Source organism: Amblyraja radiata, chromosome 6 (genome assembly GCF_010909765.2).
Source record: "Amblyraja radiata isolate CabotCenter1 chromosome 6, sAmbRad1.1.pri, whole genome shotgun sequence".
In the NCBI taxonomy this organism is placed as follows: domain Eukaryota; kingdom Metazoa; phylum Chordata; class Chondrichthyes; order Rajiformes; family Rajidae; genus Amblyraja; species Amblyraja radiata.
In genome coordinates this window covers 90208876-90224783 of record NC_045961.1, presented here as the reverse complement: position 1 = coordinate 90224783, position 15908 = coordinate 90208876, and the positions used below count along the sequence as shown (strand labels likewise).

At 44.9% G+C, this 15908-nt stretch overlaps 1 protein-coding gene across 1 annotated transcript in view; it reads right to left on the bottom strand.

The window, feature by feature from the left end:
* arhgef17 (Rho guanine nucleotide exchange factor 17) overlaps positions 1-15908 on the bottom strand; it is a 409506-nt gene that overhangs the window by 48634 nt on the left and 344964 nt on the right. Inside the window, exons 8-11 of the mRNA XM_033023172.1 lie at positions 13517-13626; positions 9141-9226; positions 5282-5400; positions 1664-1877 (exon numbers count right to left, since the gene is read on the bottom strand). Coding sequence (XP_032879063.1) covers positions 1664-1877; positions 5282-5400; positions 9141-9226; positions 13517-13626 — 529 coding nt within the window. The remainder of the gene's footprint in view (positions 1-1663; positions 1878-5281; positions 5401-9140; positions 9227-13516; positions 13627-15908) is intronic.

Genomic DNA, 15908 nt, shown 5'->3' with positions numbered 1-15908 from the left:
GTTGTGTGCTGAGTCCCATCTTGTACACAATATACACTTATGACTGTATACCAATACACAGTACAAACAGGATCATCAAGTTTGCGGACGACACGACTGTGGTGGGACTGATAAACAACAACGACGAGTCTGCCTACAGGGATGAAGTCCAAAAACTGACTGTCTGGTGTACCAAAAACAACCTGGTACTCAATCCATCAAAGACAAAAGAGCTGGTCGTTGACTTCAGGAGGAAGAGGAGAGAGGAACCTGCTCCTTTATACATCAAAGGAGACATGGTGGAGAGAGTCACTGGCTTTAATTTCCTGGGAATAAACATCTCCCAGGACCTCAAATGGCAAATGAACACCGTCACTCTCGTGAAGAAGTCACATCAGCGGCTGTATTTCCTGAGGTCTCTGCGGAGAGCAAACGTCTCACAGCCGCTGCTGTTGTCCTTCTACTGATGCGCCGTGGAGAGTATCCTCTCCTATGGAATCCTGGTGTGGTTTGCTAGCTGTACTGTGGCTGAGAGGAGGGCGTTGCAGGGAATTATAAAAACTGCGCAGAACATTACAAACGCCCAACTGCCCTCCTTGGATGACATATATAGGGCCCGATGCTTGCGCCAGGCCACAAATATCAAGCAGGACACATCCCACCCTGCCAACCACCTTTTTACTCTGCTACCCTCTGGGAGGCGATTCAGGACTCTGAAGGCTCGCACCGGTAGACTAAAAAATAGTTTCTAACCATGTGCGATAAAAGAGCTAAATTCCAACAGAGAATGCTGGGGAAGCAAAATGTAATTCCAAGAAATGCCGCCAAATTATTTTAAATTCTTTTAAATTCTTTTAAAATACCTATTTATTTTTTACTAATAAGTATACATATGTGTTAATGGTTGTCGTGTTTGTATTTTTTTAACCGGAGGAGATGTAATGGAATTTCGTTGCACAGTATTGTGCAATGACAATAAACGTATTCATTCATTAATTCATTACCTTTCAGTTCGTTGATTCACAAAGTTTGGCTGTAGCACCTCAGCAGCGACTTTGCTTTCAAGACTTTTTTCCACTTCTATCCACTTAGCTGCACATTTTTCAGACTTCTTAATGCTTTTCTCACTAAATTCAATTACCCTGCTGCAAGTTTCCACGACAAAGAAACTTAATCGGAATCTCCAGTAAAACAGGCATCAGTGAAGCCCTCTCAGCTATGTTGTGCGCTAGCCTGAAACAAAGCGCGTGATTGGCCAACTGGCAGACAACTCAATGTTAAACGTGCTTTGATTGGACTAAAAACACCCCAATTTTTCCAGTTTTTCTCTAATTTAATAAAAAATGTGCAAGTCTTGTTCATGACGAGTTTCAGGGGTGATTTATATAATTTTTTTACACAATATGTGAAAATTTCATGTAGTTCTGTGACTTGGGTCACGAAACACTGGAATAAAGCTCCTCGGCCCACAGCCTTTCCCCTGACTCTCAGTCTGAAGAAGGGTCGAGACTCGAAACATCACTATTCCTTTCCTCCAGTGACGCTGCCTGACCCGCTACTCCAGCGTTTTGTGTCCAAAATAGACTCCACATACAATTTGGCAACTTAATCCAGTTTAAACAGATTGGCTGCAAAATAAAATTTAAACAAATTGCTTATGGGAAGTTTTAGACCTTTGTTTTACCTAATTTCTTCTTGGTTTCCTCGAAGGCCTGCTCAAACCCAGCTCGTGCATCGATAGTGCTGAACTCAAAGATGAATGTCTCGGTGCCATCCGCGGATGTGGCCGTTAGTTCAAGTTTAGTGAGGGGGAACATGGTGTTGACTGCCAGCGACTGCTTCTCTGTGAGTTCACGGTTCACAGAGGCCATCAGGTCCTTAATGACGTCATCCAGACTCTGTCACCGAGAAACAAAAGAGGAACCATTTTAGATCTTATGTAAACGAGGGAAATAGCATCAAAAAGCCAAACCCTGGCCCCAAATGGTGAGAATCAACAATGTTGATGAGAGTCTTTCAGAAGTGGCGGAGGAAGTAAAGTCCTCATATTACACAGTGATGGTGCATCCCAAGGAATTGATCCCACTTTCATACAAGACTGTGGCTGATTCGAGTCACAGCACTGTTTGTGAACCAGGACAATGAGATCTACCACAGCAGACTACAGGAATGTTATCTGATTAGACCAGGCAGAGATAGATAGATTCTTGATTAGTACGGGTGTCAGGGGTTACATAGACATAGAAAACATAGAAAATAGGTGCAGGAGTAGGCCATTCGACCCTTCGAGCCTGCACCGCCATTCAATATGATCATGGCTGATCATCCATCTCAGTATCCCGTACCTGCCTTCTCTCCATACCTCCTGATCCCTTTAGCCGCAAGGGCCACATCTAACTCCCTCTTAAATATAGCCAATGAACTGGCCTCAACTACCTTCTGTGGCAGAGAGTTCCAGAGATTCACCACTCTCTGTGTAAAAAATGTTTTTCTCATCTCGGTCCTAAAGGATTTCCCCTCTATCCTTAAACTGTGGGTTATGGGGAGAAGGCAGGAGAATGGGGTTAGGAGGGATAGATCAGCCATGATTGAATGGCAGAGCACACTTGATGGGCCGAATGGCCTAATTCTGCTCCTATCACTTGTGACCGTATGACCAATGTCACACATAATAATTTCCCAGTACCAATGGTCTGATGTGCACTTAGCTGAACATTATGCATTCTGATGAAGCAGGGAGGAAAGTTGCAGCAGCAGATAGTCCTGGTCTCTGAAAAGCCCCTTGCCTGTTCTTCTGTCTCCCGACAGTGCTTCGTAGCACACTCACTGATTTGGACACCAATGCTTCCTTATTGGGATAGGGAATGCACTTGACGTGCCTGCTCTATGGTATTTTATTTACTTGTTCATTCACAGGATTTGAGGCTCATGGGCTAGACCGATATTTGTTGCTCATCCCAAAGTATCGCCACCTTGCTGCAGAGTGTGGAGTCACATGTTGTTACAACAAGAACATTTAAAGGATGTTCACACAGGTACATGGATGGGAACGTTTGAGAGGGACATGGACTAAATGGGGGCAAATGGGACTAGCATTGATGGGGCATCCTGGTCAGCCTGGTCGAGTTGAGCCAAAGAGCCTGTTTGTATACTGTATGACTATGACATATAAGCCAGACTGGGTAAGGACCACAAATTTGTGTGTCCAGGAGCATGTAAACAGGCCATTTGGCCCTCTGATTCTGTACTGACCATTAACGCAGGTCATACCCTGATCCCACTTTATTCTCTTTTCATCTCCATCAATTGCCCCAATACACCAACACACTTCGAGCTCACAGGTTGGACCATGGAAAGTAGGGCCCATTCTATGTGCACTAGATTGGTCAATCTCGCTGTAGGATGGGGTAATGGTTTGTGTTGGATTATTATTCTTTAGTTAAGGGCGGCGCAGTGGCGGAGTGGTAGAGCTGCTTCCTTACAGCACCAGAGACCCCAGTTCGATCCTGACCTTGGCTGCTCTCTGTGTGGAGTTTGTACCTTCTCCCTGTGACTGTGTGGGTTTTCACCAGGTGATCCGGTTTCCTCCCACACTCCAAAGCCAAGTTTGTAGGTTTATTGGCATTTGTAAATTGTCCCTGAAGTGCAGGATAGAACTATTCTATGAGTGATCGGCACAGACACGGTGGGCCAAAGAGCCTGTTTCCACGCTGTATCTCAAAACTAAACTCAAGATTATTGATGTACCCCAAGACACCAGAGAATTTAAACCATTTGAGGGTTCATTGAGGGTAAACTTACAAAATTCTTAAGGGGTTGGACAGGCTAGATGCAGGAAGATTGTTCCCGATGTTGGGGAAGTCCAGAACAAGGGGTCACAGTTTAAGGATAAGGGGGAAGTCTTTTAGGACCGAGATGAGAAAATCATTTTTCACACAGAGAGTGGTGAATCTGTGGAATTCTCTGCCACAGAAGGTAGTTGAGGCCAGTTCATTGGCTATATTTAAGAGGGAGTTAGATGTGGCCCAAACCAAACCGTAGCCATCCTACTAACTACCGAAACCCTTCTTCAGACTGACCAGTGACTGACCAAAATGATCCCGTGAACTCGTAACAAAAGTTGTACGTTATCCATCTGTGGTTTAATTGGGCAACATCAACAGACAGTTTAAAGTTCATAACTCATAGGAGTGGAATTAGGCCTTTTGCCCCATCAAGTGTACCCCACCATAGAATCATAGCAGATCTATCCTTTTCTGAAGTCTGAAGAAGGGTTTCGGCCCGAAACGTTGCCTATTTCCTTCGCTCCATAGATGCTGCTGCACCCTCTTAGTTTCTCCAGCATTTTTGTGTGCCATAGAGTTAAAATTACTGCTGAAGTTCTTCTTCTATATCCAAGACTGTTGCCAAATTCTATGTCGCACGGAAGTAAATTCTCGAGACGTGGGGAGCTTGCACAGGAGAGCCGGAAACTAAGAAGCTTCCACCGCTTACGCCATCCACAGGAGCCAACGGCGCTGGCCATTTGCTCTCATCATCAAAGACAATTGCTGGCATCTGCAACTTCGTGTTGTTTTTGTACTCATTTCAAAACACCGCTGATTTTGGGCAAAGTTATTTGTTTGAGGTTGGAAAACGACTCAGGTGCCTTCAACCATCTGTTCCTCATCACAAAGGCTTCAGGGACAAGCACCAGAAGAAACCTTAAAATGATCCAGTGAACTCGTAACAAAAGTTGTACCTTATCCATCTGTGGTTTAATTGGACAACATCAACAGACAGTTTAGAAGTTAATAACTCATAGGAGTGGAATTAGGCCATTCGGCCCGTCAAGTCTACTCCACCATTGAATCATAGCTGATCTATCTTTCTCTCTCAACCCCATTCCCCTGCCTTCTCTCAGTTACCTTTGACACCCTTATGCCCCTGTCCCACTTAGGAAACCTGAACGGAAACCTCTGGAGACTTTGCGCCCCACCCAAGGTTTCCGTGCAGTTCCTGGAGGTTGCAGGTGGTTGCCGGAGGTTGCAGGTAGTGGAAGCAGGTAGGGAGACTGACAAAAACCTCCGGAGGGGCATTAATAATAAAGAAACTATCAATCTCCGCTTTAAAAATGGCCAAAGTCTTGGCCTCCACAGTCGTCTGTAGCAATGTATTCCACAGATTCACCACCCTTGGCTGGATATGAATCCCAGTCCATATGCACTATCATTGAATGAGTCATTAAGCTTGCCTTTAAAAGCAACAAACCTAATCTCAAAAGCATTCGAAAAATCTACATTTACAAGTCACTAGCCTGTACCTGATGTGAAATACTGAGTGTTTCTGCCAATGTACTAATCTGACTCAGGATACTGAAATCTTCTTCCAATCGATTGAGGGTTTTCTGGACGTTTTCTCGGTTGGTGGCTTGAGATGAACCTACAACATGCGGAGCAAAATTAACACCAGAATTAGATGGACATTATAATTTAATCAATACCATTTGAAGATGATGTTCTGACACTATCCTAACATATTTTATTTATACAAACAGAAGCAGGAATTGGTCAATTGCTCCTTTAAGCCTGACTCACCCTTCATCAAGATCATCTATCTCAATGCCATTTTCCTGCACCATCCCCAGATCCTTCAATGCTTTAAAGGGCCTGTCCCACTTTCACGACCTAATTCATGGCCTCTGCCGAGTTTGCCCTTGACTCATACTCCAGTATGGTCGACACAAGGTCGTAAGAGGTCGTAGGGGGTCGTAGGTAGGTCGTAGCAGGCCATGATGCTAGTCGTAGGTACTCGTGGCATCAAGTAGGTCGGGCCGTTTTTTCTAGCATGATGAAAAATGTCCACGAGTAAAAAAGGTCGTGAATCAGGTCGTGAAAGTGGGATAGGCCCTTAATATCCAGTAGTTCATTAATTTCTGTGTAGGAAGGAACTGCAGATGCTGGTTTATACAGAAGATAGACACAAAATGCTGGGGTAACTCAGCGGATCAGGTGGCATCTCTGGAGGAAAGGAATAGGTGACGTTTTGGGTCAGAATAGGCGAGACTGATGAAGGGTCTGAAGAAGGGTTCCGACCCGAAACGTCGCCCATTCTTTTTCTTCAGAGATGCTGCCTGAGCCGCAGAGTTACCCCAGCATTTTGAGTCTATCTTCATCTTTTCATCTCTGCTTTGAATAAACTCAATGATTGAGCCTGGGATAGAGAATTACAATACTATGGCAACGTCACCAAAGACAGTTGTAAGCAGGGGAAAACTGACTCCATAGTAAAGGAAGATTCAGGGAACAGGGCACTGAAAGCATGGTCAAAGGGCAGTCGTTTAAGGGATGGGTGAAGGGAGTAAAGGGTAAAGATGTGGAGAGATTTTAGGGAGGAGATTAGAAGGGGCCTACAAGACTGAGGGCGAGCTCATCAACGGCAGGGCCAGGCAAATGGGTGGGTAGGGATTACAGGGGATTACATCCGGAGGGACCCAGAGTTTCCAGCAGATTATAAAGTGATTGGGAATACAGGCAAGAATGTAAATTATGATCTGATTTTGGGATTCTAATGGAGGAATACTGATGAGCCGATGATCATCCCACTACATTTACATATGGCATGAATTAGCTCCACAGTTAATGGAACACATTAACAGTTGAACACAATGGGGACATAACAGATTTAAGGGCCGTACGGCCTCGCGGGGCCGGTCCCACTTCGATCGCTGGAGCCGTACGGAGTTGTGCGTGGCTGGTCCCGACATCGCGTGGGGCTCCGAAAAATTGACACGGTTCAAAAATTGTGCGCGGCAACGGCCTGTCGGCTCGCAGTCACATTGAGGCCGTACGCACCGTCTCAACGTCGTATGCAGCGTTTCGACGCCTTACGCAGCGTCTCGACGCTGTACACAGCGTCTTGACGGTGTACGCCTAGCGCGTGGCATTGCGCGATGACATCACCGCCCGGCGTGCCGTTCCGCGATGACGTAACCGCCCGACGCCGTGCGACGTCCAAATTCAGTCAGCCCGCCTCCTGCCCAGCTGATTGGTGAGTATGATGTCGGGACCAGCCCCGCACAACTCCAGACGGCTCCGCGGTTGGAAGCGGGACCGGCCCCGCGAGGCCGTACGCCTCAAGCCACCACGTTTGGTCGCGCTAGACGCATGCAATCGCATGCTGGTGGGACAGGCCCTTTAGACTTCTTTCCAATGAGCCATTCATGAATTGCCAGTAGTTCTTCAGTATTATAGATGAAGCTATGCTCAACAAGATCATTTAAAAACTGAGCTCAGATGAATATGTTTTAGACTTCAAGAGAAACCTCTCTTAGCTTGCATTTCACATTAAAATGCAATTACAAAATATATATAATTAAACATTATCACATAATTACAATCTCACAACATCATAAGACATTGAATACAGATTCAGGTGTTGGCCACTCTAACATTCTAACACAAACATTGGAATTTGTTTATTATTGATACTTGCTGGGAAACAGTAAAAACTTCTTTGAATGCCATCCAGGCAGATCACACAATCATAAATACATCAGTTACATTAAGGTTGGGGTAAAGAGAAAAAAAATCAGAATGAGGAATATGGTGTTACAGCTTCAGATAAAGTGCAGCTAAAAAAAGGATGGAGAGGTTGCAGTGTTGGCACTATCCTATTAAGCTCTCGATCCCCTTCAAGTACTCTGCAAGATCCAGCCCATTACAGTGGTGTCATCTGCAAACTTGTACATGGGGGGTGGAGCAGCATTTGGTTGCACAGTCATAGTTGTATAGAGAGTAAAGTAAGGGGCTGAGTATGCATCCTTGCAGGGTATCGGTGTTGTGAATGATCATGTAAGAGGTGCTGTCACCTCCCCTTACTGATTGTGGCCTGTGGGTAGTGACTGATTTTCCATTGACCTTCCTGTTTTTCTCCCCCTATTCTTTGATCCTTTTAGCATTAAGGAATCTATTCATCTCTTGCCAAATATAGATTTAATAACTGCCACTGGCTTCTGTGGGGATTGGGAGAGATTTCCACAGGTTCACCACCCTCAGGGTTAAGAAACTTCTCCTGGTCTCATTTCTAAATGATACATTGCATTTCTTGAGGCTATGATAGCCCCCCCCCCCCCCCCCCCCCCCCCCAAAGCCCAAAATTGTCCGATCAAATTCCTCTAATCCTGAGTGGATACACGTTTCCACTTTTCAATCGATGGCGGTGGCGGCACGGTGGCGCAGCGGTAGAGTTGCTGCCTTACAGCGCCAGAGGCCCGGGTTCTATCCCGACCTCTGTCTGTACGTTCTCCCCGTGACCTGCATGGGATTTCTCCGGGAGCTCCGGTTTCCTCCCACACTCAAAGACATACAGGTTTGAAGGCTAATTGGCTGGGTAACATTGTAAATTGTCCCTGGTACGTGTAGGATAGTGTTAATATGCGGGGATCGCTGGTTGGCACGGACTGGTGGGCCGAAGGGACTTTTTCTGCGCTGTACCTATAAGCTAAACTAAATATGCCTTGGGTTTTTGTGGCTTTATAGTCTTTTCAATGGATGTCTAGGGATAAGAAATTAATTTTAGCTATATATTTCCTTGCATTCAAAACATACAGAATACTAACCAGGTATTTCTCATGTGAAAAAATAGATAATGGATATAGCAGATGCAATCCAGTCCCACAATGGGTACAAGACCTCTGTGGATCAACTAGTTTCATTTAAAATACTGTACTTTCCCTTGAAAGAATGACAAAGATTCTGCTGTTTCTTTGATGTTTTCATCTCAGACCTGCTAAGCGAGCTATTGCTGTTGTTGGCTGCCTTTACACAGCAGGATAATTCATCCAGTGTGGAAACTCAAATTAAATGCTGAATTCTCAGAGAATCCCATAAGCCCACTTCACGTATTCACCCACTCAAGTGATCACCCCTCGTTAATTGAAATGAAAACTGGCCTCTGAATCCATACTTTCTATCTACATCTGTATTTCCCTCTTAGACTAATTATCTCAGAATTGCTTCAGCTCCTCACTTTTTAAAGTCTGCACACATTCTCTCTTGGGGGCTGAGAATATGTTACAAAAAGCAGCCTTTAATCCAGAGTCCCGACTCCTGTTCGTAAACAAGCACTGTTTCTGAGTAGGGTAAATTATAGGCTGGAAAGGTTCATAATATGTCACCAACCTTTTACAATATCCAAAACTTCTAGTGGTAGTTTCCAGAGGAACTTGTACTTGCTTGCAGTGTCAATCACACTCCCAGCTGTGTATCTAATTGAACAAAACAACAAGTTCATAAGTGATAGGAGCAGAATTAGGCCATTCGGCCCATCAAGTCTACTCCGCCATTCGATCATGGCTGATCTATTTCTCCCTCCTAACCCCATTCTCCTGCCTTCTCCCCATAACCCCTGACACCCGCATTAATCAAGAATCTATCTATCTCTGCCTTAAATATGTACATTGACTAGGCTTCCATAGCCTTCTGTGGCAAAGAATTCCACAGATTTATCACCCTCTGACAGAATAAATACCTCCTCATCTCCTTCCTAAAGGAACGTCCTTTTGAGGCTATGACCTCTAGTCCTCGACTCTCCCACTAGCGGAACCATCCTCTCCACATCCACTCGATCTAAGCCTTTCACTATTCTATGGAGGTCAATGGAGTGGAGATTTTGGTTTAGTGTAACTTTTTCTTTTCCAGTTTTTATTCGTATTCAACAAAGTTGGGCATTTTGGCATTTAAATAATCATTTGTTCAAAGCAAGAAATTACAATATACGTAAATACAACCAAATCTAAATTAGTAGCAATATTAATTATGTTGGAATATAGAACATTTCAGCACAGGAACAGCCCTATGGCCCCCAATATCTGTGCCGAACATCATGACAAAGATAAACTAACCTCGTCTGCCAACCCATGATCCATACCTCTCCATTCTCTGCTTATCCATGAGCTTATCTAAAAGCCTCTGAAACACCACCATCGTATCTGCCTCAACCATCATTCCTAGCAACGCATTCCGATGGTAACAAATATGGACTAAGCTCAACCTCAATGGTTTTTATCGACAGGACAGTTAACTTTGTAATTGTGCACGTTTGTTTTCTCTCCATTTCAGCCCATTCTTTTACTCTTCCATTCTTTTGCATCACCTTCATTCCACTGACTAAAACATCCCAGGATAAAGAGGAATGGTCAGTAGACTTCAGGAGGGGCTGGAAGCCCATGCATGACATTCTTAAAGCAAAAAAATAAATAAAAATCTAAACACTTCATGGTTGATATTTATTTCCCAGAGATGAAAAAAAAATCCATTTGGATCTTTGAGATGTTTGAGCTGGGTTTTACCCATTCAAGCTCAACATGGTAGTCCTAACTGTGTGTGAAGATTTTGGAGCCAGTAAGGCACAAGAGGCAGAATGATACTGACAATGTTACGGGCAGGACGCTAGGAAATCAAGTATAAACTGGAAAAAATACGTTAGCCACTTGAGAAGGAAGATTTTTTTATTTAAATGGAGTGAGTCTATGACTATGACATACTGTGACAATAGACAATAGGTGCAGGAGTAGGCCATTCGGCTCTTCGAGCCAGCACCGTCATTCAATGTGATCATGGCTGATCATCCCCAATCAGTACCCCGTTCCTGCCTTCTACCCATATCCCCTGACTCCGCTATCTTTAAGAGCCCTATCTAGCTCTCTCTTGAAAGCATCCAGAGAACCTGCCTCCACCGCCCTCTGAGGCAGAGAATTCCACAGACTCACAACTCTCTGTGAGAAATCCATTCTAAATGGCTTACTCCTTACTCTTAAACTGTGGTAGAAGAGTTGGGGGGGGGGGGGGGAGAAAATCACACGAAACACAAAAAAATGGCATACGGAAATAGCATGGATCACAAAAAAAATAGCATGGCCTTTATGCTACTTGCTGGCCTTTGTTGTAAGGGGCTTGGAGAATAAAAGCAAAAATGTTCTGACGCATCTTTACAGGGTGTTGGTGAGATCGTACCTGCGGTGTGTGATGGTGGGTTTGATCACCGTATTCAAGGAAAGATATACTTGCAATGGAGATAGTGCAGTGAAGTTTCACCGGGTTCATTCTTCACGACAGGCTTGTTCAATAAAAATATGAGCAGTTTGATCCGATACTCATTGGAGTTTAGTAGAAAGGGAGATGATTAAATTGATTCTGACGACTACTGATAGGGTGGATACTGAGACGATGTTTCTTCCCATGGAGTTATTTAGGCTCAGCAAGCAGAGTTTCAGAGTAAGGGATTGCCCATATAAGATGCAGATAAGAAGGGATTTCATCTGTCTATGATTCATGAGCATTTTGTATCTTCTACCCCAGAGTCACAGAGGCAGTCATTGAATACATTCACGGCAGGGATTAAGAGAGGTTTGCCTATCACGATTGTACTGACTCTGTGTATGATCAATCCAGTTGTACCAACTTTCTCTGCTTTCCTGCCATAAACCACCAAATTCTTTCCTTTCAGATACACATCCAGCTCCTTCCTGAACAACACAATTTATTGGCCTCCGCTGCTACCCTGGCTGTGTATTCCGCACCCTTATGCCCCTGTCCCACTTAGGAAACCTGAACGGAAACCTCTGGAGACTTTACGCCCCACCCAAGGTTTCCGTGCAGTTCCTGGAGGTTGCCAGAGGTTGCAGGTAGTGGAAGCAGGTAGGGAGACTGACAAAAACCTCCGGGAACCGCAGGGAAACCTTGGGTGGGGCGCAAAGTCTCCAGAGGTTTCCGTTCAGGTTTCCTAAGTGGGACAGGGGCATAAATGTGTAAAAATACTTTTCTTCATGTCACCTCGGCCAGTCATCTTCTTCTATACCCCATAACTCTTGACCCCTTACCCAAAATGATACGAGACACAAGAGACTGCAATGATGTAATCTGGAGCAAAGAGCAAACTGCAGGAAGAACTCATTGGGTCAGTATGCATCTGTGGAGGCAGAGCCTTGGTTGATGTGGGTCAAGACTCCCAAAGGGCCTATCCCACTTACGCAATTTTTTCAGCGACTTGCCGGCACCCGTCACGTTCACAGCAGGTCACCGGAAATGTTGTAAATCCAGCGGCGACCAGAAAAAGGTACGACTCTTTGGTACGACATGTCGCGGGGTGACACCATATTTGGTCATGAGTAGTTGCCCAAAGAGTCGCACCTTTCTCTGGTCGCCGCTGGGTTTTCAACACGTTGAAAATTTTCGGTGACCTGCTGCGATGATGATGGTGGGACAGGCCGTTAACCCTAACCATAATCAATTGGAATAACTTTCTCTATATTCTTTGACTATGCCCTTCATGGTTATAAATACATCTATCAGATCTCCTGGCAACCTCCTTTTTTTCCAAAATAAACCCGAGTATCTCCAGCCCATTCTAACTGATGTCACTTAGCCTTAGAATTATTTATTAATTCTCTTCTGCAGTCTTCCAAACGCCTTTATCTATTCCCTCAAGTGTGCTGCCTGAAACTGGACACATAGACTAATTGTGACCGGAACAATGTTTTATTAAGGTTCATCAGGATTTGCTTAGACTTGGACCACCTTGATATGAGAGTACTTGGAAATGGATAGTTAAATGTTGCTTTTTCAATTAACAGGAGATTGCATAATTGCAGAAGCAACTGGTAGACTCAACAACCAACTCTTTATCCTATAGGATGAATTCCCCCGTGTTGCAAATATTTATTCGTTGGTGAAATCCAAACACTTGTAATTGGACTAAAAACAAAACCCACAAACAGGACTGCCCTGACAAATCCATTGTTTCTGCCTGCTCCTGCCCCATAGAACTCATCTCCAAGTACCTTAGTTTATTTTAGAGATACAGCATGGTAACAGGTCCTTTGGCCCAACGAGTCCATGCAACCTATTCTATCTGCCTCCACAACCCAGCCCTGACATCACATATTAGGCACCCTCCACTCTGTCAAGAAAACCCACCCCACACATTTCCTTTCAACTTTGTTACTCTCACCTTAAAGCTATGCCCACTAGTCTTCGATATTCCCACCTTGGGGAAAAAAGCTTCTGACTGTCTATCCTACTTATGCCTCCCATACTTTTATATACTTCCATCAGTTCTCCAGTATTCCAGAAAATACAACCCATTTGTCCAGCCTCTCCTTTTGCCTAATACCCTCGAATGCAAGCAGCTTTCTGGTGAACCTCTTCTGCATCCTCTCCAAAGCCTCCATATCCTTCTTGTAATGGTACGACCAGAACTGCACACACTCCTCCAAACGCGTCCTAACCAAAGCCCTGTAAAGCTGCTACATGCCTTTCAGACTCAGTGCTCTGACCGGTGAAGGCACACCTTCTTTACCACTCTTATCTACTCATGTTCCCCAAATGAAAGGAAGTCGGTCAGACAATTCATTTGCAAGGAGTCCGTTGTATTCACTCATGCGTAATTCAGTTTCTTGGCCGGAAACCAATCTCAAATTCACTTTGGTGTTGGAAAAGAAAACACGTACTCATTCTACAAGTAAACGGCTTCTACTCAAGTGCGCTTGGTTACTCACAGACTCATCGAACTCCGCCGCAGAGAGCCCGTCTTGCGTTTCAAAGTTGTGCAAATCAGAAGATCCGTGAACAGAAAGAGTGAGCGTTCCTTCTTGCTGCTTGGAGTTTTCTGGGCAGGGAAAGCGCAGCAAAACAGAAACATATCAGGGTGACCAATTAGAAACATAGAAAATAGGCGCAGGAGTAGGCCATTCCTGGGATGTCAGGACTTTCATATGAAGAAAGGCTGGATAGACTCGGTTTGTACTCGCTAGAATTTAGAAGGTTGAGGGGGGATCTTATAGAAACGTACAAAATTCTTAAGGGGTTGGACAGGCTAGATGCAGGAAGATTGTTCCCGATGTTGGGGAAGTCCAGAACAAGGGGTCACAGTTTAAGGATAAGGGGGAAATCCTTTAGGACCGAGATGAGGAAAACTTTTTTCACACAGAGAGTGGTGAATCTCTGGAATTCTCTCCCGCAGAAGGTAGTTGAGGCCAGTTCATTGGCTATATTTAAGAGGGAGTTAGATGTGGCCCTTGTGGCTAAAGGGATCAGGGGGTATGGAGAGAAGGCAGGTACAGGATACTGGGTTGGATGATCAGCCATGATCATATTGAATGGCGGTGCAGGCTCGAAGGGCCGAATGGCCTACTCCTGCACCTATTTTCTATGTTTCTATATGTTTCTATTCAGCCCTTCGAGCCTGCTATTCAATATGATCATGGCTAATCATCCAAAATCAGTACCCCGTTCCTGCTTTCTCCCCATATCCCTTGATTCCATTAGCCCTAAGAGCTATACCACCGGGTGGCGCCAGCAATGACGGCCTCGCCAACAGTCTGTCTGTCCCTGCCTTCTTTGTGTTTTTAATAGTATGTGTTAAATGTATGTTTTTAGTGTTCTTTAGCTTGTTTTATGTGGGGGGTGGGGTTGGGGGAAACTATTTCTAATCCCTTACCTCGATGGAGATGCGATTTTTTTCCATATTGTATCTCCATCCGCACTGCGGCCTAACATCGAGGAGTTAGCAGCCTTTGCCGGAAACCGACCTTTGAGAGCTCCACCGTGGACTTTAACATCATGGAGCCCGTGATCCCTTTGCCAGGGATCGACCTCAGAGCTCCAACCGTGGGAACTTGTGGACTTAACAACACGGAGCATGTGGTCTCTAGTCAGAGACCGACTTCGGGAACTCGAAGCCGCAGGAGCTTCGTCCGCCCCGACGTGGGTGTTTCGATCGCCCCGACCGTCCTGACACGGGAACTTCGATCGCCCCGACGCGCGAGCTTCGACCGCTGGCTGCACGAGCCCCGACCACGGGAGAATAAAGAGGAAGTTGGACTTTTTTGCCTTCCATCACAGTGAGGAATGTGGGGAATCCGCTGTGGTGGATGTTTATGTTAACTTTTATGTAGTTGTGTGTCTTGTTGCTTTTTATTTTCGTATGGCTATGTGGTCAATCGCATATCACTATACCCTTAATAGGTACATGTGACAATAAAAGATCTTTGAAACCTTTGGAACCTAACCCACTCTTTAAAACATCCAGTGAATTGGCTTCCACTGCTTTCTGTGGCAGAGAATTCCACAGATTCACAACTCTCTGGGTGAAAATGTTTTTCCTCATCTCAGTCCTAAATGATCTACCTCTTATTCTTAAACTGTGACCCCCTAGTTTTGGACCCCCCCCCCCAAACATCGGGAACATTTTTCCAGCATCTAGGCTGTCCAATCGCTTAAAAATTTGAAATGTTTCTATCAGACCTGTGTCATATATTGTGCAATATATCAGGATAAATTTGATTTAGTGATGACTTCAAGGAGTGACGTCTTTAAGGAATTGTACTCGTCTCCGTGAGAAGTGGATCATCCATCAACCACTGACATGTGACATCGATCCACCGATGGAATGACAGTAAGTGGATCTTTCACTTGGGTCATTGTAGTCAGTAAATGTTTGTTGGTGGGCAATGTCTCTCTTGTCGAAATTTTGACAGAAAGAAGTGAGCGCGGGCGGGAAGGCAAGGGCATGGAATCCAGCAAGCTCATGGAAATGGAGACCTGTAAAACTTAACAACAGGTCTCTTGTTCCACCTGCTACTGTCATCAAGTCAAACTGACAACCAGGACATTTGTCAATAGTGAAAATCCGACAACCCCAGGCCGCAGCTTTCTACCTTTTAGAAGGTACATTAATTGATTGAATTGATTGATTGAAACACATAGGTTGGAAACGGGCCCTTTCTGGCACCAAGTCCACACCGATCATCGGCTAATGTCCCACTTTCGCATCCTCTCCCTACACATGAGGGGAATTAACAAAGGCCCGTTAATCTACAAACCCTCATGTCATTAGGATGTGGGCAGAAACCAGAATACCCAGAGGAAACCCACATGGTCACGGGGAAA